We start from the raw sequence: 24318 nt of genomic DNA on the forward strand, positions 1-24318 counted from the left end.
TCCTTAGAGCTATGTGGCTCCGCCACTAATCATGGCGACAATTGATATGACATTCATGGCCTCAACAATACCATTTATTACATGACTCTAAGAGCCTTAACAATAGCATTTATAACAAGTGGCAGAAGAGTTTGCTGAGGAAGAAAAGAGGATTGATGTCTGTAGACTGTAGTAGTCTTGAGACGTATGTTTACAACATGAAAAACCAGATCAACAACAAGAACAAGCGTGCTGACAGGCTCGAGTCCGATGAGAAGGAGAAGATAGACTGCCGTGAAGGATGCTCTCGAGTGGCTAGATGACAATCAGAGTGCTGAGAAAGAGGATTATGAAGATGATGGCCGTGATGAGCTGTAGGTTAACATGTAAACTTCGACTGATGCTGCTAATATAGAATAATTCGACAAATGATGGTATAGGATAGGCTGAGATGAGTATAGTAAGTGATGTTATAGTTGAAGTACGAGAGAAGAGGTCTACATTCTTCACTTGTTTCTTTTTTTCTTTGAAGATACTTGTGGAACGACGTTTCCGTCCTTTGAAACACAACTAATATTGTTATATTCGGTTTTAGTAATGAGTTAATGAAATTTGAGAGATGTTTTACTACATTGCTTGCGTATTTTGATATCCTTGATTTGCAAACAAATATATGCAGTATAATCATATCCCTGATAAAGAATAGGCAGAGCAGCTAAACTGAGAGGAAATGGTCTACTATGCCCACTTACAATCTGAATAAAAGAAAATTACCCTGCAAACAGAATTTACAGCAACGAGGGTCTTTGCAACTTTTGCTTTCACTTTTCAAAATTTAAGAGTAAGAAAGAATCATCTTTAGCTGGTAATCAAGCATAAAAAGGACATAATTCAAAGGAATACGGAGGCAAAGTCGCAGCATATTGCCTTCAACGGGTTAATAGAAAATTGTGTAGCTAAACAGAGGCTCTTGATCTTGTACAATATAATTTTACCCTTTACAGTTTTTGCATTTGTACAGGGATTCCCAGTTTACTAAAAAACGCTAAAGCCTCAAATACTATAGATGAGAGTAAAGTTGAACTGTATGCTTTGACTTGAACAGAGATCATTGATCTGCATTTATCCCGAAAATTCGAACCTTGTGCATGTTTGGAAATTTGGCAACCACGAGTATAAAAACTGCGAATGTATTGAAGAACAGCATCGGGTGCTGATAGTCAGTTGTATGGGAAGCGATCAAGTACCTATTGAACGAAGCAAGTATTAGAACATATCAGTAAATGCACCTCATGGAAAAGGTGAGATCGTCTTAAACAAGCACGAAAGATCATTTAAACAAAGAATATATTTTCTCGAGGAAAGAGAGAAGAGAGTCCACTGTGTCTAGCAGAGATCAAACGAATGGATAAATCAAGTCCTATCAATATCATTAGAACAAAGGCTGCACTCATTGTTACTTTTGAATATAATAGACGAGGACAGGAGCCATCTCCCCTTGCTCTTTATCATCTCAGCTTTCTTTAAATTTGCCAAGCATTTGTATATACCCTTAAGTGCAGCAAGATCATGCATATGTGAAAGTATCATTTACAAGACAGAATACCATTCAATTAGTACCAAACATATGCTTCAAATTCACATCCTTAAGAGTCTCGTATTTAAGATGTCAACCCTGGTGTAGCAGAACTCAACTTTCAATTAAATAGATTAAGGCAATTGGGTAACAGAAATATATATTGGTTTGTTCACAAGATGGTAGTACAAGTAAAAGTCAATTGAGAAGCAACAGTAGCATTAATAAGCCTTTGAGACCAAAACTTCTATCAGCAGACAATAGACAACTCAAGGATTTTTCCATCACCCAAAAGAAACTGAAAAAAAAAAAAAAAAACTGATCCTTTTTTGGTCAAGTTTACTCCACTTCACCTTCCATCTTACCTTTCTTTTCTTTCTTTCTTTTTTTTTTTTCCTTTTTGGTTGCGGAGGGTGTAAGTTCAGAGTGGCTGTTGTGGAGTGTTCTGACTTGCAAACCATTGCAGAAACTGAACTATGGGTATGCTAATTGTTTACTCAGGAAAATGCTAGAAGACCTAAAACTTATGGGATTATCCATCTTTTTGTATCTCTTTCTGTTTCATTCAAGAAGAAAATCATATCATTCTAAACAAACAAGACGTTGACCTTGACTAAACAGGTCGATAGTCTTTTTAAGAAGTATTGCAATAATAAAGAGAATGTTCAACATCATCATTTAATTGGCATAAAGTAAAACGAGTCTTAGGATTTTCTAAGTTATGTTCCTTGGTGACTCACCTAATGAGGAGAGAGGAAGAGGGAAAGCAACAGCATGTCTTTATGGATGGAAATGATATATGTTCATAGCAGTGTTTAAAAAAGCGCCCACTTCCTCGCTTTAAGCGAAGCGAAGCGAGAAGGGGCACGCTTCAGCATGGTGAAGCGACTCAGGTGTAGAAAAGCGACCGCTTCCCACTAAAAAGCGAGAAGCGGGAAAGCGAAGCGAAGCGAGAGAAGCGCCCGCTTCTGTGTTTTAAAACAGACCCAGCCCTATTTTATTAAAAACGAGATTTTGTGATTAAACACTGGTCTTTCATTAATCGAACAGCAGCGACTAGGGTGTTAAAGCAGAGACACTGGTCGACTTCTTCATCGACTTCTGATTTATGAAAGCATCTGAAAGCATCAACTAGGTTTCTTCTTCTTCTTCTTCAACTTCAAGTTCAACTCTTCAACAGCAACAGGTATGTTCTGATTTTCCTCCTTCTTCTTCTTCTTTTTCTTTTTCTTTCACTGTTTAAACGTCCAAAAAGCAGCGAAATGCTGGCGAATTTTTTTTTTTTACCTTCGGTTCTTTCTTAGAAAATTACTGCCCAGTTTGTAGAAGAATAGGATGCTCATTTTGTGCTTTAATTGATGCTACTCTTTAGTTTTTTAATTGAAGTATTGAACATTTGCTTACAATTACATGTGTTGTCTATGCAGTATTTATTTTAATTTTTTTTTTAAATTTCGCTTCACTTCAAAAAAGCGAGCGCTTCGCTTCTCGCTTCCCGCTTCCCGCTTTAAGCGAAATGGGGGCTGTCGCTTTTCCTCGCTTCACGCTCTTCACAACATTGGTTCATAGAGAAAGAAACTAGGAAAAATAGATAAACGGCCCCTCAAAGTTGGCTCCAGTTTTCATTTTGACACCTCAACTAAGATAAGTACCTATTGCACACTCCAACAAAGTTAATTGGAACTACATCTATGTTTCCTAACATATGAATAAATCAAACAAACCACTAAAGTAACATATCTGGATAATGAAATAAAGTCATAAAAACTCGAAGTAAAAAAGATTCTATAATATCCAAATCAAATATATATTATTCAAATTGATAGGTTATCGGGATTACATGATTTTAGGTTATGGTTTCTAATACGGCTTCCACCAGAAACTGTTTATAGCATTAGATCTAGAGAATTACCTCAGATTAAAGTGATATTTCGATGGAGAAGCTACGCTTTCAGCACAATTATATTGCATACACTTATTGTGTGTACGCGGAAGATATACAATCTTATATAATTACTAGTTCCACATCAAATTATTCCTGCAATGCATAAAGGACCAGTTGGACCGATAGTTTAACCAATCATACCATAAAAACCAGAAAACAATAGCTTTTCTAGTTCAATATCCAGTCCCAGACCAAAAGAAATTCAAGTTTAGCATGAACAATGTTATGTTACAAACCAAGGCAATAATGTTCTGAAGATTTCACTCTTACAGTACACGATTGCAGATTTTCTAGGTCCTTTTATTCTTTTATGCAGATCTCACTGAATATCATATGGTGTTTCATTTTTCGTTCCCTTCCTTTTAAAGTAGAACACACAGCTACAGCAACTAACCATTATACATTATGCTGTTTCAAGTACAGCATCGATCCTCTCTCGCAATTGCATAGTCTCGCTTGGTCACAATAGATGAAGCTTTACATATAACTCTTCCATGCTTTATATTATTGGGGATTTCTTTTCTAACATCTGCCTTACATACTTACATAAGGTCAATATCAAATTAAAGGCACCGGAGGCCTCAAACTCACCCAGAATTGGAGAATGAAATTACAAAGGAAAAAAGAAAAAGAAATCTGCCTTTCATATAGCTGAACCAATGCTCATCAGTTCACTTCTTTAACTCAAAGACTCCAACTAACTTTTTCAATAACCAAGAAATCCGTTGTTTCCTACTTCGATACTCGGTGTATAATGGTCCATCCCCTGCTCTTCTCCACTTAAATATCAGACTTGGTTCACAGTAGGATTTAACTCGTGGCGTGCGCCTCAAATCCCCAAACTAACTTAAGCCCCGAATTACCAATTTGCTGTTAAAAAGCTATGTAAATTAGCACATTAGTCTTCTAGCTGATGCTCATAATTGCATCCTGCTACAACCTCCATACACATAATTTATGTAATATATGCTTAGTTCACTAAGATTGTAAATATGTGCCCTATTATTACTCCAAAGAATTAAGGGGTCGTTTAGTTTGTTGATTACTTATAGAGAGATTATAATTTCCATACACTGTAGATATGTGCCCTATTAGTAATCCACAGCATCAATGATATCATAGCCAAAAAGCCCAACCAATGATTTACACTAAAAAAATGAATACTTACAGCACCACAGGAACAACTGTCAGAAACTTCCTATTGGGAGTAAGCTGCTTTCCATTATCCATTTGCTCCCACCAAGTCAACCTGTTGTAGATACCCTGGTCTTCAGCAAATGGTGTTCCCTTCTTCCAGTGAAAAAAGTGATACGTGACCTAAAGGGAAAAGACAAGATTATGCACAAATGAGATAGAAAAGGCAGCTAGGTGCACAACAAGCTTCCCAACCCTGTTATATCACTGGTTAATTTCACGATCGTTTCTATTATTCAGATTTCAGAGGAATAACAAAATTTCGTACCAGAAAGGAAAAAACAAATTAGCACCTTGGTAAGTTAGTATTTTACCCACTTATCTCTTCTTTAATCTTAGACTTTTGCTATGTTTAATTGATAAAATAGTGCATTTACAGTGGTTTACTCCCATTTTACAGATCTGTGTGATTTAGAAGTGATCGGGAAAGAAATCAAGTGAAAACAAGTAAAAAAGGAGCTCAAATGAAGAACTGGAAATCTGGTCAAAAGAGTACCCTTCGCGAACACGAAGTCTGGCCACGAACGCAAAGGTCAACCAGTCAACAACCCTTCGTGAATGCGAAGGACCGGCCGCAAAAGCGAAGAAGGTTTTCTGGCAGAACTGGGCAGAACTCTTCGCGAACGAGAAGCACTTTACGCGAACGCGAAGAAGGTTTTCTGGGCATTAACTGGGCAGAAATGGAATTTCACATTTTTTGTCCCAAAATACATAAAACTCGGCCTAGCTCGTTTTGGAAGATATCTGTGGCAGAATACAAGTTTTGGAGAGCTGGGGTTCTACACCACACTTGGGGATTGAAGATTTGAAGTCCTTCGATGATAAATTCTTAATCTTTTGCTCATTTCTTCAATTTCTTGCTTTGTATTGAATATCTAAGTGTATAGTATTTCATTCCATTATTTGATTCTTGTTTATGGAAATACTCATTATTCAAGTTTGGATTAAAACTCTTGTTATGCTTATGTATTGAATGATTTTTATTAATTATGAAGTGAGTTGATTATTTTTTTAATTATTCTTATTCTTTAATGTTTCCAAAGGGATTAGGTAATCCTAGGACTCGCCCATTAACTTCGGTTTAAATATAGGAAAAGGTAAATTCAGGGTTGGGATAGATTAATTAACAAGAACTTGAGGTGTTAATCCTCATTTTGTAGATTCTACCCAGGGATAAGATTGAACTACTTGTAGCCACATTCGGGCATACTTAATTCTCTTAATTGTTTTAGGGAACATTACCACACCTACTAAATCTCTTAGGTATGAAGTATCTTAATATTTTCCATGGAATATAACAGAGCACACAAGTCAAATATATTTCTACAAAATGGTAGTAAGAAAAGCTTTAGCCACTATAAGGGAAAGGTACTAACACCATAATGGATGATGATAAATTTCAACTCAAGGTTTTAAATTTTAAGTTAGCCAAAACAATTCGCTTCTGGGAAAAGGTTCCCATAAAAATGATGGTATTTGTTTAGAAGTCATTCAAAATTAAAATATACTTCTGAACAAGAGACAATGTTTTGTGCAAAGATGTTACCCATTCTTTAAAGGATAAAGTTATTCTTTATAAAAAGGTATCATCCAATCTTTAAGGGTACATTTGTTCTTGCAAAGGTATGTTCGTTACCTTGTTGAATCTCTAGAAATACCTACCCCACCAAAAAATCTAAACTTGTTTTCCTTTTTTTGATAAGGTAATAAATTTTATAAAAGAAGGGCAAGTACATGCATCTATATAAGAAGTATACCAAAAAGTAAAAAACCTTTAAAAAAACATGATTTTCTACAAATAAAACCCAATCATCTATACAAATAGGAACCTCATGGGTGCACCAAAAATAGAGGTAAAGAGCCTATTCCTCAAGTGTACAAGATCTTTCTCTACTCCATCAAAAGCTCTCATATTCCTCTCACTAAAAACAACCCACATGGGTGCGTGCTAGAGGAGCAACACCCCAAGCCTTGCATCTTCTCTTATGTCTTCTGAAGACCCAACTAAATATAGCTTCTTTCACCGTGCCCGACATCACTCACTCGATACCAAACCAACTAAAAATCCCTCCCCCCAAAAAAAAAAAATAAGAAGCTATCCGACAATGTAAAAGGAGGCAATTCATATTTTATCCCCGCGAAGCACCAACTAACACGAGTAATCTTCCTCTTCCTAAAATTCTTCACCGTCAAAATTACCTGTCTTGTAGCTAGCCAAGTGAAAAATCACACCTTTTCTCGGTACCCAGGGATTCCATACTGAATTATGTGGAAAGACCGGCTCCTCCCTAGTTAGAAGCTTCTCATAATAACAACAACAAACCCGGTGTAATCCCACATACAAGCTTCTCATAATATGACTCAAAGAAAACGTAATTTTCCCCGGCACTCCATCTCCGCGCATCATTGTCTATCTTGCGAAACTTGTTGATTCTGAAGGAGTCCGAGCAAGTTTTGACATTCTTCTACCTCGCAGTCTTGCAAATTCCTTCTAAACCTCACACTCCATTGCACTTCTTCCCCTTGTAGACTCCACGTCCTTTGGACATACATCTTCTTTTGGCTTGAAATATTGTACATATTCGGATATGTGATTCTCAAAGCACTATTCCCGCACCACCTATGCTCCCAAAAACTAATCCTCCTCCTGTCCCCTACCCTAAATGTGATGTTCTCATTAAACTCTTCCCACCCCTTTAAGTGAAATATTACTCCGGAACTTCTTTTTTGAGTGCACGTTAGAAGATTCCGGAGTGATTTTGCTGTATATTTGGGAGTAAGACATCACTTTGCTATTTGCACCTACTATGAAGACGGCGCATTCCATAGCATGCCAATGCCTCGGATCGATCTTCACGTTCAAAACTCTTTCACTTCCTCTATTGTTAACTATTGTCTGTTTGTTGATTAAATGTTCTTAATATTTCAATCTCTAAAAAAAAATCCAACAGAATAAAGGTACGGATTCACTATGTATTCCTTATGCCACAGACCGGTGACATTTGAGAATCACAAGGAAAGTAGACATGTACCTGAATGACCTGTAAAAGTCAATCAAACTAGAAGCAGAAAACAAAAATATCCGGAGTTTAAGTAGCCATAGGTAGGTTATCATACAGCTCATCCAACAGAAAGCCCATCTAAGAACCAGTCCCTCCCAAAATCCCAGATTTCCAAAACCATAATAACATAATCAAGAACGGATAATGCTAAATCAGATCACAAAAATTAGAGAGTTGGCATCATAAAAGCATCCACATATTAGGGGAAAAAAAGCATAAGATAAAAGGTCGTACAAGGAAATGAGAGAGATTGACGATGGTCCAAGCTATGCCGGGTGAGACGCCAAAGACAGAGAGCACAGCCATCCACGAGAAGAAAAGAATGAATATGTAAATGGTCCAGACCCCAGGGTAGGTGAACCACTCAGTGTTCCGATTCAGATCCGTCGTAGGAGCAGCCCTCACATAATAATTCGCCATCCAAAATGGATCGAAAAATACTTTCTATCCACACCGTCTGTAGCTAAACGTTAGTGTGTGTATATATATAAATAAGCAAAGACAAATATGAATTTGGAGAAGAAACCTTTCAATATAAGCAATCGCCAATGTCAGATAGAAATGGCGAATATTATCGCACAAAGTCCAAGTATAAGGGAATGGGATGGGTTCAACTGTTCAAGGAAAGGAGGCTGGCTGCGATTGGTAGGGGGTGGTGGGACCGCTAAGGGGCCTTCATCTCTTCTTCTGTTTAACAAATGAAAGAAATTATTTCCCCTTTTTTTTCCTCAAAAAATGATAGATAGATATTTTTAGTCCTAACTTCTTTTTTCCTTTTTCTTTTTTTGGTTATTCTTTTTTATTTCAGCAAATAGCAATAAACTAGTTCCAACTAATTGTAGGGAAAGTACACAAATAGCACTTTTAGGGCTGCTATTTAAGAATTATCCAATATTTATTTTATCCTGAAAATTTGAACTAAACATCTTAACTTTAGGACTATGTGTCTGAAAAATTGAACTAAAAAACTGAAATTCAGGATATGCCGACTAATTTCTAAATAACAGCCCTCTAAAATAGCTATCTGGTGTCATTTCTACCTAATTGTATAGTTAATTTGACTTTTAACCCTCCGTCCGATTAATTCATTGATTTATAGTATTTTTCTTTCAGAAGTTAATTGCCATTGTTTAATATGCTTTTTCATAATTTAATCATAATGTGACTACTATTTTCATTAACTTAATATCTATTGGAGGAAAACCCTCACCAAGTAGTTGAAAGTTTAGGTAATCAACCAACTGAGACAACTCAAATTTGATTCTCTTTTAATTTAACTATTACTTGTTAATTTAGAATATTATGAATGGAGACCCTCCAAAAGGTGTTACTTAGTATAAAAGACATTCTGATGCACAAAACATTCTGTATTAATACATAGTCCGGGGAAGGGCTGCACCCCTAAGCAAGTGTAGTTCATCGGTTCCACCGAATGCTCCTATCTATCGGAAAAGATCGTGTGAGTGTGCAGTTATGCTTCAATGCCCGGGAACATGAAGGAATTGAGAGCCCCTCGGTGAATAAAGAAAACCTAGAACAAAAATGGTTAATGACTGCTTCTACAGCTCGAACCCGCAGCGTAAAGGTATTTCTTAGTATGTGAAAACAAAATAGGATGAGCCGGTCCAAGGTCGATACTGGATTAGGCTTGATAAGTGCATCTCGACTTGGCTCAACTCGACGGCAAGGCCTTGTAACGACCCGGCCGGTCGTTTTAAGAGTAATAACCCTGATCCCCTATTTACTGCCTCTCATATCTATTTCTGCTATTGTGACTTGCCGGGAGGTTTCGATTCAGTTTTTAGAGTGTTTTGGGACACTTAGTCCCTAAATGGAAGTTTAAGCCTTAGAATTTGGACCGTAATCGGAACTGTGTGAAGACGACTCCGGAATGGAATTTTGTCGGTTCCATTAGCTCCATTAGGTGATTTTAGGTTTAGGGGCGTGTCCGGATTTTGTTCTGGAGGTCTATAGCTCATTTAGGCTTGAAATGGCTAAAATAGGAATTTAAGTTTGGAAGTTTGACCGGGGAGTTGACTTTTTGATATCGGGGTTGGAATCCAGTTCCAAAAATTTTTATAGCTCTGTTATGTCACTTATGACTTGTGTGCAAAATTTGAGGTCAATCGGATTTGATTTGATAGATTTCGACATCGAATGTAGAAGTTGAAAATTCTTAAGTTTCATTAAGCTTGAATTGGGGTGTGAATTGTGATTTTAGTATTGTTTGATGTGATTTGAGGTTTCAAATAAGTTCGTATGATATTTTAGGACTTGTTGGTATTTTTGGTTGAGGTTCTGAGGGCCTCGGGTGAGTTTCGGATGGTTAACGGATCAAAAGTTGGATCTAAACAGCTGCTGCAAAAGTTGCTGCAATTTCTTCTGCTGGAAATACAGAAATCGAGCCCGGAATAGAAGCCCAGAAGTCGCGCCCAGGGTCGAAGGCCAGGGTCGAGGGCCATGATCGAAGGCCAGAATCGAGGGCCTGGATTGAAACCATGATCGATGCCCAGGATCGAAGGTCAAGATCGAGGCCCAGGATCGAGGGCCATGATCGAAGCCTTAATCGAGGGCCAGGATCGAGGCACGACCGAGGGCTGCCTGGACAGAATTATAAAACATGGGACTTCGTCCCTTGTGCCATTTTTGACGAATTGGAGCTTGAGGAGAGGCGATTTTTGATAGATTTTCAAGGAAAAATATTTGGGTAAGTGATTCTAACTCGGATTTGGTCAATATACACGAATATATCATTATTTTCATCATTTAATTAGTGTGTTGAGATGGAAATTTGGGAAAAAATTTAGAAATCTCATAGAAACGAATTTGTTTGAGATTTCGGTGTCGATTCGGAGTCGAATTTGAGTGAAACTGGTATGGCTGGACTCATAATTGAATAGGTTGTCGAATTTTGTGAGTTTCGTCGGATTCCAAGACGTGGGCCCCAAAGGCGATTTTTGAGTTAATTTCGGATTTTTTTATTATTATTGAAAAATGTAGTATTTTCTTATGAAATTGATTCGTATAATTTTTGTTGACTGTATCGAATTATTTTGGCTAGATTCGAACCATTCACAGTTGGATATTTGTGGAAAAGGCATTCTTACCGATTGACTAAGCTTGGTTCGAGGTAAGTGGCTTGCCTAACTTTGTGGGGGGGGGAAATCCCCGTAGGATTTGTACTGTTTTTGATATATGAGCGTCGTGTACATGAGGTGACGAGTACGTATACGGGCTAATTGTGTAAACAAACCCGATTTTTCTACTAAGTAATAACCTGATTTCCTTCTTATTTGAGTTCCATCAGCATGTGTAGTATCCGGCTAGACTAGAATAACATGCCTACTTGCCTTAACTTTTTACTTGAACTACGTGCAATATGTTTAGTAAATTTACATGTCTTTCCTTAACTGGTACTTAGGTTGAACTGTAGAACTTCGTGTCGTAACTATTGAATTCTATTGTTTGGCTACATATTTACTTTGGGACTACGGAACGGTATTCCGGGAGATCCCCTTGTACTGCATATTTACTTTGGGACTACAGAACGGTATTCCGGGAGATCCCCATGTACTCCATATTTACTTTGGGACTACGAAATGGTATTCCGGGAGATCCTCATGTACTGCATATTTACTTTGGGCTACGGAACGGTATTCCAGGAGATCCCCCTCTTTTGCATATTTACGTTGGGACTACGGGACGGTATCTCACGAAATCCCCTGTTGTTATCTCTGTGTACTGAGCTGTTGTCTTCCATGATTTCATTCTTGTTAGATTTAAGTCTTTATTTTACCAAGGTATTTCATTCTATCTTGTGTTTATATATATATATATATATATATATATATATATATATATATATATATATATATATACCAGTAGATCTGGTACTTACTGAGTACCGATTGTGGTGTACTCATGCTACTCTTCTACACATATTTTTCGTGTGTAGATCTAGGTACTCCTTATCAGCCGCACTATCAGTGGGCTGGGACAGCTTTGGAGACTTCAAGGTATATCTGTCGCGTCCGCAGACCCCGGAGTCCTCTTCTACTCTTCCCCATTTCCATTATCTTCTGTATTTTTTTTAATAGATTCTGATATATAGAAATACTAGATTTTCCTCATGTAGTTTGTGATTCACGATGTTCCGGGTTTTGAAAATGTTGTGTAGTATATTGAGGAGTTAGTTGTTAAATTTATGTTTTCACTTTATTTATTTTGCAAAATGTTAAGCTTACCTAGTCATAGAGACTAGGTGCCGTCACGACATCATACGGAGGGGAAATTGGGTCATGATAAGTTGGTATCAGAGCTCTAGGTTCATAGGTGTCGTGAGTCACAAACTGGTTTATTAGAGTCTCGCGGATCGATACGGAGATGTCTGTACTTATCCTCGGGAGGCTATGGAACTGTTAGAAAATTTTCACTACTTTGATTCCTTGTCGTGCGAAAATTGTTTGTCTTCAAAAATTCTAAACTTCAGTATTATATTCTCTCACAGATGGTGAGGACACGTACAGGCGGATCTGATGACCAGGCACCTGCGCCCCCTGCTAGAATCGCGAGAGGCCGGGGCCGGGGTAGAGATCGAAGATGTCCACGTGGTGTAGCCAGAGCACCCGCACGAGCTGCTACAGAGGAGCCCCCAGTAGCTCCAGCTGGAGGGCAGACACCTGAGATACCTGTTTCTGCACCAGCCCTCCAAGAGACTCTAGCCCAGTTTCTGAGCATGTTCAGCATCTTAGCTCAGGCTGGATTGATCCCACTTGCTCCTGCCACATCCCAGGACGGGGGAGGAGCACAGACTCCCATTGCCGGTACTCCAGAGCAGCGGGTTCAGGTCGACCAGGTTCCAGAGATTGTACCAATACAACCGGTAGCTCCAGCTCAGCCCGAGGTTAGGGCAATAGCTTCTGAGGTGGAGCATCTCAGACTTGAGAGGTACAAAAAGTACCACCCACCTACCTTCAGCAGATTGGCTACAGATGATGCGTAGGATTTTCTGGAGGAGTGTTATCGTATTCTCCGTACTATGGGTGTAGTGGAGACGAGTGAAGTTTCTTTTACTACATTCCAGCTTAGAGGAGCAACCTATCAGTAGTGGCGTGCTTATGAACTAAGTAGTCCGGATGAGGCAGTTTCACTTACATGGACTCAGTTCTTAGACATATTTTTGAGAGAGTATGTCCTTCAGAGCCTCAGGGACTCATGGCGCGCGGAGTTTGAGCAGCTGCGCCAGGGATCCATGACTGTGTCAGAGTATGCAGTCTGTTTCAGTGATTTGGCCCGACATGCACCGGCCTTGGTTGCCATAGTTCGAGAGAGGGTTCGACGGTTTATTGAGGGAATCCACCCCAAAATTCGGATTAGTATGGCTAGGGAGTTGGAGATGGATATTTCCTATCAGCAGGTTGTGAGTATTGCCAGGAGATTGGAGGGCATGCTTGCTCGAGATAGAGAGGAGAGGGAGGCCAAGAGTTCTCGAGAGACAGGTTCTTATTCTGGTGCTCATACACCAGCAACTCGCCATGGTAGGGGTTTTGTGAGTCGCCCCGTTTATTCAGCTCTTCCAGCCGCCAGCGGTGTTCTAGCCCCTTCTAGGCCCTGGGAGCCTTATTATGCACCGCCAGTATCTAGTGTGCCTCCTACACGGGGTGTTCCTAGCGGCCAGTCCAGCAGATATGGTTAGAGCCAGTCACAGCAGCCACGCATTCCTAGAGCTTATTTTGAGTGTGGCGACACTCGCCATATGGTGAGGGATTGCCCCAGGATTAGGAGGGGTGCACCTCCACAGACTTCTCAGCCACAACATGCTCTACCGAGTCCTCAGGCTATGATTACAGCACTAGCTGCCACCCCACCTGCTCAGCCAGCCCGAGGTGGAGGTCGCCCTAGAGGGGTAGGCCAGGCCAGATATTATACCCTTCCTGCTTATACAGAGGTAGTTGCTTCTGATTTTGTCATTATAGGTATTGTTCCAGTCTGTCATAGATATGCGTCGGTATTATTTGACCCAGGCTCTACATACTCCTATGTGTCCTCTTATTTTTCCCCATATTTGGGCATATCTAGGGATTCTTTGAGTTCCCCTATTTTATGTGTCTACTCCTGTGGGAGATTCTCTTATTGTGGGCCGCGTGTATCAGTCGTGTTTGATTGCTTTTAGTGGTTTTGATACCAAAGTCGATTTATTATTGCTCAACATGGTGGACTTTGATATTATTTTGGGCATGGACTGGTTGTCGCCCCATTATGCTATTCTTGATTGTCACTCTAAGACCATGACACTGGCTATGCCAGGACTTCTGCGATTAGAGTGGAGAGGTACCTTAGAGTATACTCCTAGCAGAGTTATTTTATTTCTTAAAGCTCAACGAATGGTTGAGAAGGGGTGTGACGTGTATCTAGCTTATATGAGAGATGTCAGTATTGATACCCCTACAGTTGAGTCAGTTCCAGTAGCGAAGGACTTTCCAGATGTGTTTCCAGCTGATCTTTCGGGCATGCCGCCCGACAGAGATATTGATTTTGGCATTGATTTGTTGTCGGGCAATCAACCTATCTCTATTCCTCCATATCGTATGGCTCCTCCTGAATTGAAGGAGTTGAAGGAATAGTTATAGGAGTTGCTGCATAAGGGCTTCATTCGGCCCAGTGTGTCACCTTGGGGTGCTCCTGTCTTATTTGTGAAGAAGAAGGATGGTTCTATACGGATGTGTATTGATTACCGCCAGTTGAACAAAGTCACAGTGAAGAACAGGTATCCATTACCGCGTATTGATGACTTATTTGATCAATTACAGGGTGCTAAAGTGTTTTCCAAGATTGACTTACGTTCAGGATATCATCAGTTGAAGATTCAGGAGCCATATATCCCGAAGACTGCTTTCAGGACCAAATATGGTCACTATGAGTTTTTTGTTATGTCTTTTGGGCTAACCAATGCCCCAACAGCTTTTATGAACTTGATGCATAGTGTGTTCCGGCCTTATCTTGACTCATTCGTCATTGTGTTTATTGACGACATTCTGGTGTACTCCCGGACTCGAGAAGATCATGAGCAGCACCTGAGGACTGCACTTCAAACTTTGAGAGAAAAGAAGTTATATGAAAAATTTTCAAGGTGTGAGTTTTGGTTAGACTCAGTGGCATTCTTGGGTCATATAGTATCGAGTGAGGGGATCCAGGTAGATCCGAAGAAGATTAAAGCAGTGCAGAGTTGGCCCAGACCGTCCTCAGCTACAGAGATCCAGAGTTTTCTTGGTTTGGCGGTGTATTACCGTCGGTTTGTAGAGGGATTCTCATCTATTGCAGCACCTATGCCCAGGCTGACCCAGAAGGGTGCTCCGTTCAGGTGGACAGAGGAATGTGAGGAGAGCTTTCAGAAGCTCAAGACAGCTTTGACTACAGCGGTACAGCCCCAGTATTGGTATTACCTACAGGTTCGGGATCTTATACTATATATTATGATGCATCGCGGATTGGTCTCGGCGCGGTGTTGATGCAGGACGGTAGGGTGATTGCCTACGCGTCCAGATAGCTAAAGGTGCACGAAAAGAACTATCCTGTCCACGACCTTGAGTTAGCAGCTATTGTTCATACATTGAAGATTTGGCAGCATTATTTGTATGGTGTTCCTTATGAGGTTTACACCGATCATCGGAGTTTGCAGCATCTGTTCAAGCAGAAGGATCTTAATTTGCATCAGAGGAGGTGGTTGGAGCTGCTTAAGGATTATGATATCACCATTTTGTACCACCCTGGGAAGGCCAATGTGGTGGCTGATGCTTTGAGTCGCCGGGAAGAGAGTTTGGGGAGTTTAGCATATCTACGAGCAGCAGAGAGGCCATTGGCGTTGGATGTTCAGGCCTTAGCCAGCTAGTTTGTGAGATTGGATATTTTTGATCCGAGTCGAGTATTGGCTTGTGTGGTCTCTTGGTCTTCTCTTTATGATCGTATCAGGGAGGGTCAGTATGTTGACCCCCATCTACTCGTCCTTCAGGACAGGGTTCGGCGAGGTGATGCTAGAGATGTGACTATTGGTGATGACGGCGTGTTGAGGATGCATGGCCATATATGTGTGCCCAATGTAGATGGCTTGCGTGAGTTGATTCTCTAGGAGGCTCACAGCTCGCGGTACTCCATTCATCCGGGTGCCGCAAAGATGTATCAGGACTTGAAACAACATTACTGGTGGAGAAGAATGAAGAAAGACATAGTGAAGTATGTTGCTCGGTGCCTAAATTGCCAGCAGGTGAAGTATGAGCATAAGCGGTCGGGTGGGTTGCTTCAGATGTTAGAGATTCCGGAGTGGAAATGGGAGCGAATCACTATGGATTTCGTTGTTGGGCTCCCACGGACTCAGCGGAGGTTTGATGTAGTTTGGGTGATTGTGGATTGGCTGACCAAGTCGGCTCATTTCATTCCTGTGATGACTACCTATTCTTTCGAGCAGCTAGCTCGAATCTACATCCGTGAGATCGTCAGGCTTTATGGCGTGCCGATATCTATTATCTCTGATCGGGATACGTAGTTTACATCACGGTTCTGGAGAGCTGTACAACATGAGTTGGGTACTCGGGTTGAGTTTAGCACAACATTTCACCCTCAGACGGATGGACAATCCGAGCGCACTATTCAGATATTGTAGGATATGCTTCACGCTTGTGTGATAGATTTTGGGAGTGCTTGGGATCGGTTTTTGCCACTTGCGGAGTTTGCTTACAATAACACTTATCAGTCTAGCATTCAGATGGCACCGCATGAGGCTTTGTATGGTAGGCGGTGTCGGTCCCCAGTGGGTTGGTTCGAGTCGGGCGAGGCTAGATTATTGGGTACAGACTTAGTTCAAGATGCCCTGGATAAGGTGATGGTGATTCAGGATCGACTTCGCACAGCTTAGTCCAGACAGAAGAGCCATGCGGACCGGAAGGTTCGTAATGTTGCATTCATGGTTGAAGAGCGGTTCTTGCTCCGGGTTTCGCCTATGAAGGGTGTTATGAGGTTAAGAAAGAAGGGCAAGCTGAGCCTACGGTTTATTGGTCCCTTTGAGGTGTTGCGACGAGTTGAGGAAGTTGCTTACGAGCTTGCCTTACCTCCCATACTAGGGGGAGTTCATCCGGTATTTTATGTTTTGATGCTCCGGAAGTATCACGACGATCTGTATCATGTGTTGGATTTCAGCTCAGTCCAATTGGACAAGGATTTATCTTATATTGAGGAGCCAGTTGCTATTTCAGACAGGCAGGTCAGAAAGCTAAGGTCAAAGAACATTGCTTCTGTGAAGGTTCAGTGGAGGGGACAGCCGGTCGAGGAGGCGACTTGGGAGACCGAGCAGGATATGCGCAGCCATTATCCTCATCTTTTCACCACTTTAGGTATGTCTCTATACTCGTTCGAGGACGTAACGACCTGGCCGGTCGTTTTAAGAGTAATAGCCCCGATCCCCTATTTACTGCTTCTCCCATATCTATTTTTTGCTATTGTGACTTGCCGGGAGGTTTCGTTTTGATTTTTGGAGTGTTTTGGGACACTTAGTCCCTAAATTAAGGTTTAAGCCTTAGGATTTGGACCGTAGTCGGAACTGTGTGAAGACGATTCCAGAATGGAATTCCTTCAATTCCGTTTAGCTCTGTTAGGTAACTTTGGGTTTAGGGACGTGTCCGGATTTTGTTTTGGAGGTTTGTAGCTCATTTAGGCTTGAAATGGCTAAAATAGGAATTTAAGTTTTGAAGTTTGACCGAGGAGTTGACCTTTTGATATCGGGGTCGAAATCCAGTTCCGAAATTTTTTATAGCTCTGTTATATCATTTATGACTTGTGTGCAAAATTTGAGGTCAATCTGACTTGATTTGATAGGTTTCGGCATCGAATGTAGAAGTTGGAAATTCTTAAGTTTCATTAAGCTTGAATTGGGGTGTGAATTGTGATTTTAGTGTTGTTTGATGTGATTTGAGGTTTCAAATAAGTTCGTATGATGTTTTAGGACTTGTTGGTATTTTTGGTTGAGGTCCCGAGGGCCTCGGGTGAGTTTCGGATGGTTAACGGATTAAAAGTTGGATTTAAACAGGTGCTGCAAAAGGTGCTGGAATTTCTTCTATTGGAAATATAGAAATCGAACCCAGGATCGAAGCCCAGAAGTCGAGCCCAGGGTCGAGGGCCATGATCGAAGGCCAGAATCGAGGGCCAGGATCGAAGCCATGATCGATGCCCAGGATCGAAGGTTAGGATCGAGGGTCATGATCGAAGCCTTGATCGAGGGCCAGGATCGAGACAGGACCGAGGGCTGCCTGGACAGAATTATAGAACAGGGGACTTCCATTTTTGACGAATTGGAGCTTGAGGAGAGGCGATTTTTGATAGATTTTCAAGAAAAAATATTTGGGTAAGTGATTCTAACTCAGATTTGGTCAATATACACGAATATATCATTATTTTCACCATTTAATTAGTGTATTGAGATGGAAATTTGGTGAAAATTTTAGAAATCTCATAGAAACGATTTTTTTTTGAGATTTCGGTGTTAATTCGGAGTCGGATTTGAGTGAAACTAGTATGGTTGGACTCATAATTGAATGTGTTGTCGGATTTTGTGAGTTTCGCCGGATTCCGAGACGTGGGCTCCACAAGCGATTTTTGAGTTTCAGATTTTTTTTATTATTGAAAAATGTAGTATTTTCTTATGAAATTGATTCGTATAATTTTTGTTGAGGGTATCGAATTATTTTGGCTAGATTCGAGCCATTCAAAGTTGGATATTCATTGAAAAGGCATTCTTACCGATTGACTGAGCTTGGTTCGAGGTAAGTGGCTTGCCTAACTTTGTGTGGGAGAACTCCCCGTAATATTTGTACTGTTTTTGATATATGAGCGCCGTGCACGTGAGGTGACGAGTACGTACACGGGCTAATTGTGTAAAAAAAACCCCGATTTTTCTACTAAGTAATAACCTGATTTCCTTCTTATTTGAGTTCCATCAGCATGTGTGGTATCCGGCTAGACTAGAATAGCATGCCTACTTGCCTTAACTGTTTACTTGAACTACGTGCAGCATGTTTAGTGAATTTATCTGTTTTTCCTTAACTGGTACTTAGGTTGAACTGTAAAATTTTGTGTCATAACTATTGAATTCTATTATTTGGCTGCATATTTTACTTTGGGACTACAGAACGGTATTCCGGGAGATCCCCCTGTACTGCATATTTATTTTGGGACTACGGAACGGTATTCCGGGAGATCCCCCTGTTCTGCACATTTACTTTGGGACTACGAGACGGTATCTCGGAAAATCCCCTATTGTTATCTGTGTGTACTGAACTGTTGTCTTCCATGATTTCATTCTTGTTAAATTTAAGTCTTTATTTTACTGTAGTATTTCATTCTATCTTGTGTTATTTTATATATATATATACATATATATATATATATATATATATATATATATACCAGTAGGGCCCTGACCTGACCTCGTCACTACTCGACCGAGGTTAGGCTTGACACTTACTGGGTACCGATTGTGGTGTACTCATGCTACTCTTTTGCACATATTTTTCGTGTGCAGATCCAGGTACTCCTTATCAGCCGCACTATCAGTAAGCTGGGACAGCTTTGGAGATTTCAAGGTATATCTGCCGCGTCCGCAGACCTCAGAGTCCCCTTCTACTCTTCACCATGTCCATTATCTTCTGTATTTCTTTTGATAGACTCTGATGTATAGAAACACTAGATTTTCCTCCTGTAGTTTGTGATTCACGATGTTCCGGGTTTTGGGAATGCTGTGTAGTATATTGAGGAGTTAGTTGTTAAATTTATGTTTTCATCTCATTTATTCCGCAAAATGATAGGCTTACCTAGTCATAGAGACTAGGTGCCGTCACGACGTCATACGGGGGAAAATTGGGTCGTGACAGGCCTAAACTTGAGAAAAGAGCAATTATGACGCTGCTAATCGTGCTGCACCTATGGTGATAACGGATTGATCTTCTTCTTCTTCTTCTTCTTCTTTTTTGGATAATTTTTAATGAATAGCAATATGTAGAGTGATGGTGTATATCAGAAAGTCTTGCTCTACAAATTATTTCTTCTGCGAAAATGTCTGCCTTAATCTCAGAGTAGCAAAATGACTACAATTAAACTTTGTTGCCTATTTACCCTCGTTTACATTGGCTGCTTCCACTCAAAACAAAGGAAAAGGATAGCAAGATGATTATTTCCATAGCTTAGCAAATTCAATCAACAGGGAACCAAAACTAATAGACGATCATATATTCTTTGATGTATTTAAAAGAACAAAAGGGAACTTATTTTTGTCAATCAGAATTAATGTTACCAAGAATGGCAAGAACAAAAATCATGGGAGATATCACCAACAAAACAGGACATAGCATTTTGCTGGAGAAAAATAAAAGACTAGTCCAGCTATTTACAAAGACTAATCCAAACCTTCTTCAGACCCCTAATCTTCTCTGCTAATTTTGTTTCAATCACATCTTCGCCGCTTTTTAGCTGGTGCATCTGTTTGATTAAGAGTCACCTCTCTTGTATCACAATGGTCCTCATTGATGGGTTTCTTCGAGCTTTTGCTATGATGAAACGAAGTCAGTTCCTCCACTTTCACCTTAGTAACATCACTCCTCACACCAATGTCACTTGCATACCTCGTCAAACAATACATTCCAGCGGTTGCTAAGACTAAGCCAGCCGGATTTGACATGAATAACTTAAGGGGTGAAGAAGCAATAGCTGCCAAAGGAGCACCTATAACAGAGGCAGCTTGACCGCTCCTTCCAAGAGCATCTTGGTCCGGAACAAGAAGACCTGTTTTACAGTACAAGGCAAAATCTTCACAGTTATTCTTGAAGACATCATAGTTTCCAAAACCATTTTGAAGCAAGTACATGGCTCTATGGATCACTGCCTCTGGAAGATCAGACTGTGCAGTGGTGCATGTGCCACCTCGGAGTTTAGTAAGAAAAACTGAAGGGCTGGCTCCATAGTCAAAGCGATATAATAATCCATCACCCAGGAAGCAATCCAAGCAAGAGAGGACCACCCCACTTTCCTTTAGTTGAAATCCACAGTCAGGGATATTTGTACAGGTTAAAGACACATTTGTACTCGAAGCTGACGAGCATTCTAATGGAACAGAGAGAAGAATTGCATCTCCTGAAACAACATTTTGCCCACGCGTAAAATGGACAACTTTGCTCCCACCAACGTAGATTCCTGCTCATGAATTTTCAGACATTTGAGAATATGACACCAGCAACCAGTACTAGAATATCACTAAGATCATTTTCGGTGACAACAGATACTGGAATATAAATGACTGGTACGCTGACAAGAAAGAAATATATAAAAGAGTTGAAGCCTACTGTGCCTCATTCACTAATTAACAGAAAGTGTTATCATGGTAATACATCAATATCAAAGGTGATCAGTTATCCAAAATTCAGGAGACATGCATGTTAACTCTAGGATCTAGAGTATTAACATGACAGATATCCGATATTTCCTGCTACTTTTATTAATAGATAATTCTATTGTTGATATAAATGTACCAAGGAGGTACTAAATATGCATAGAAGAGAGTCCATGAGCTCCAGGATGTTTTCTTTGTTATTTACATAGTTCCTCCTACACCAAGAGTATAAATGTCTAAGATATCTAAACTTTACATGGGCAATATATTCCCTTTTTCCCCTCAATAACCTACTAATCCTTCTGTCCAAGGTTTCCAGTGAACATAGAGGTATAGTCCTACTACTAAATTATCATCTTATCAGAATTAACTCATTAGCATTTTCAAAAGCAGCACCTGAAATGGACATGCTTCTTAAAGAGAACCGTGTCATCGCTTGTATCCTTTTCTTATGCTTAATCCACTATGATTTAGCTAAGATAAATATTCTTTGCATGTTGATATAATCCAAATGCAAAATAAGGCCCACTGAGATCATACAACACCAAACATTCTCTAAGTCATACTATTCTTTTGGTTCATCAACTATATTTTCAGCAAATTCGGAGATCCATATGTTACGGAACTGATACTATCTATGCATCTAATAGGACAATCAAATTTTTGTCTAGATGAAAGTAGTACACTTTCACAAGTTCCATACGTAGTTGACTGGGGAGAAAATGAGTTTAAATGGATAGCCTAAAAATGAAGACTGTTTCGAGTCACATAACATTTCAAAGGCATTGTAATATCAGTGCTAAGTAAAAATCAGAGATTAACATACATTATTTTCTCAAATCCAAGAAAAATTTACCAAATGAAGAACCATCCATCCTGTAATACAAGTGAGTTCTATATTTATGCACATCCCCCACGCCAAAAAACAAATTTGTTGACCTCTAGATTTGTGAATGTCTGTAACATCTCAATACTTCATTTTTTTTCTTTTCTTTTACACTATTACGTAAGATAAAAATGTTAACAGCCAGGCATTTTCTTCTTAAAATTCCCTATACTAATTTGCACTCCACGGACACAGAAAAAAAAATTGCTGGCTACAGCCAGGAGTCCCATATTATAAGAAATATTAGATTGTTTCTGGAAAAGTTGACATTTTTTCACCTATACGAGATACCCAAGACGACCCACGAAGAGGAAGGCAACAAAGAGGAATAAAACACCTAAAATAAAAACCGTTAATTTCAATTGTATGCAATCAGCCAAATTTATCCACAATTGACAAAGAAGGCTGGTTGTATTCCACAATCATTTCTCTAATCTAAAGCCCAAATGCTACTAAATACAACGCAAGATTGTTCATATGCGGTAGTAATTTTAGCTATAACTGCAGTTTTTGGCCATTTCCAGTATCATGAAATGAAGAAAAAAGTTACTAACATCTTACATTAGGATTTACTGAAAGGGAAAATTAGTGAAATAGGGTTACAGACTGACCGTGATGAGAGTATGTGAAGACAGTTCTCCAAGTGTAGATATGATCGCCTGCTGCTATCTCACTCCTTTCTACTCTGTGAGACAGCAGACCCATCTCTTTCCTTCTCCTTTCAGCTTTTGCCAATCTAGGTTTAAAATGATAAGTGAGCACAAGGTTTAAGAATTAAACGATAATTTAAAATATGTTATTGAATATATTATATTATGGATGTTCCTTTAGTACTCTGTTGTAAATAAGCTTCGTCAAGAAGTTTATCCATATGAGACTCCGCCATAAATATATTTATCTATTTAGTACTCTATTGGAAATAAGCCTCCTGAAGAAGCTTATCCTTTTGGTACTCCGTTATGGATAAATATTACCCATGATAGAAGATTATCTATATGTGGCACAACAATTTAGAGCAGCAGCTTACAAGCAGCTTACACAGCAGTTTACAAGCAGCATACACAACAGCTTCCTTTCTTCTATAAATAGAAGAGAATTCAGTTCATTATGTACATAAGTTTGAAGTCAGAATAATATATCAGTTTCTCTCTATACTTGTCTTTATTTTACAGTCTTTATTTTATAACACGTTATCAGCACGAGACTCTGCCATCTCGAGAAAATACTTTGAAAGTATCAGAGGTACGAACTTTCTTTTTTCAAATAATGTCAAATCTTTCTAAACTTGAGTTTGTAGCCCTGGATATATCGGGCAAAAGCTACATGTCTTGGGTGCTTGATGCCGAAATTCATCTTGATGCGATGGGTCTGGCAGACACCATCAAAGATAAAAATCAGGCATCAAACCAAGACCGTGCCAAAGCAATGATATTCCTACGCCATCACCTTGATGAGGGCCTGAAAATGGAATATCTTACTGTTAAAGATCCAGTCATACTGTGGAGTAATTTGAAAGATAGATATGACCACCTGAAGATGGTCGTTCTTCCACAGGCACGTTATGATTGGAATCATCTAAGGCTACAAGATTTTAAATTTATTAGTGAGTATAATTCTGCTACGTTCAGAATTATTTCCCAATTGAAACTATGTGGTGATAATATTACTGATCATGATATGTTGGAGAAAACTTTCACCACTTTTAATGCCTCGAATATGCTCCTGCAGCAGCAATATCGAGAGATGGGATTTAAAAAGTATTCTGAACTTATCTCACATCTTCTTGTAGCCGAGCAACATAATGGGCTATTAATGAAAAACCATGAAAGCCGACCTACTGGTTCTTGTCCATTCCCTGAAGTGAATGAGACGAACTTCCACCAAGCTAAACGTGGAAGAGGACGTGGCCCCAGTCGTGGTCATGGCCGTGGTCGGGGAGGAAACTCTAATCGTGGTAATAATAATGCACCAAAGAACCCTCCTCACCACCAGCAGTGGAAAAGGAAGGAGCAAAAGCATGAAGCGGTGCAAGCAGCAAAGCCAGAAAATGCATGCTATAGATGTGGAGGAAAAGGACACTGGTCACGTACATGTCGTACGCCAAAGCACCTGGTTGAGCTATATCAAGCTTCCCTGAAGAAGACAGAGAAAAATGTTGAAGCAAATTTTATTTCTGAAGATAATTTAGACTTCATGCATTTGGATGTAGCTGATTACTTTGCACTCCCAGAAGGAGAAACAAGTCATGTG

At 39.8% G+C, this 24318-nt stretch overlaps 2 protein-coding genes across 2 annotated transcripts; both read right to left on the bottom strand.

Annotated features, from left to right (window-relative positions):
• Window positions 1-784: 784 nt before the first annotated feature.
• On the bottom strand, window positions 785-8423 carry LOC104086015 (uncharacterized). Its single transcript, XM_070189990.1, has 4 exons — window positions 8283-8423; window positions 7991-8213; window positions 4669-4817; window positions 785-1226 (listed from the first exon to the last, which is right to left on the bottom strand). The coding sequence occupies exons 2-4, from the start codon at window positions 8174-8176 to the stop codon at window positions 1088-1090; spliced, it is 474 nt and encodes a 157-aa protein (XP_070046091.1). The 5' UTR covers window positions 8177-8213; window positions 8283-8423; the 3' UTR covers window positions 785-1087.
• An 11576-nt stretch (window positions 8424-19999) lies between these two features.
• On the bottom strand, window positions 20000-22846 carry LOC104086014 (protein LEAD-SENSITIVE 1-like). The gene is made up of 2 exons (XM_009590149.4): window positions 22680-22846; window positions 20000-20986 (listed from the first exon to the last, which is right to left on the bottom strand). The coding sequence occupies exons 1-2, from the start codon at window positions 22771-22773 to the stop codon at window positions 20241-20243; spliced, it is 840 nt and encodes a 279-aa protein (XP_009588444.1). The 5' UTR covers window positions 22774-22846; the 3' UTR covers window positions 20000-20240.
• Window positions 22847-24318: the final 1472 nt, after the last annotated feature.

Source organism: Nicotiana tomentosiformis, chromosome 12, assembly GCF_000390325.3.
Source record: "Nicotiana tomentosiformis chromosome 12, ASM39032v3, whole genome shotgun sequence".
NCBI lineage: Eukaryota > Viridiplantae > Streptophyta > Magnoliopsida > Solanales > Solanaceae > Nicotiana > Nicotiana tomentosiformis.

What these genes read in the sequence shown, in the direction of transcription:
- LOC104086015 (XM_070189990.1), bottom strand. Translation starts at nt 8,176, where the DNA reads ATGGCGAATTATTATGTGAGGGCTGCTCCTACGACGGATCTGAATCGG. An exon ending in TCAATCTCTCTCATTTCCTT is followed by an intron (nt 4,818 to 7,990) that starts GTACGACCTTTT and finishes TTTTCCCTTTAG; the next exon opens with GTCACGTATCACTTTTTTCA. An exon ending in ACAGTTGTTCCTGTGGTGCT is followed by an intron (nt 1,227 to 4,668) that starts GTAAGTATTCAT and finishes TTCGTTCAATAG; the next exon opens with GTACTTGATCGCTTCCCATA.
- LOC104086014 (XM_009590149.4), bottom strand. Translation starts at nt 22,773, where the DNA reads ATGGGTCTGCTGTCTCACAGAGTAGAAAGGAGTGAGATAGCAGCAGGC. An exon ending in CTTCACATACTCTCATCACG is followed by an intron (nt 20,987 to 22,679) that starts GTCAGTCTGTAA and finishes ATTCATGAGCAG; the next exon opens with GAATCTACGTTGGTGGGAGC.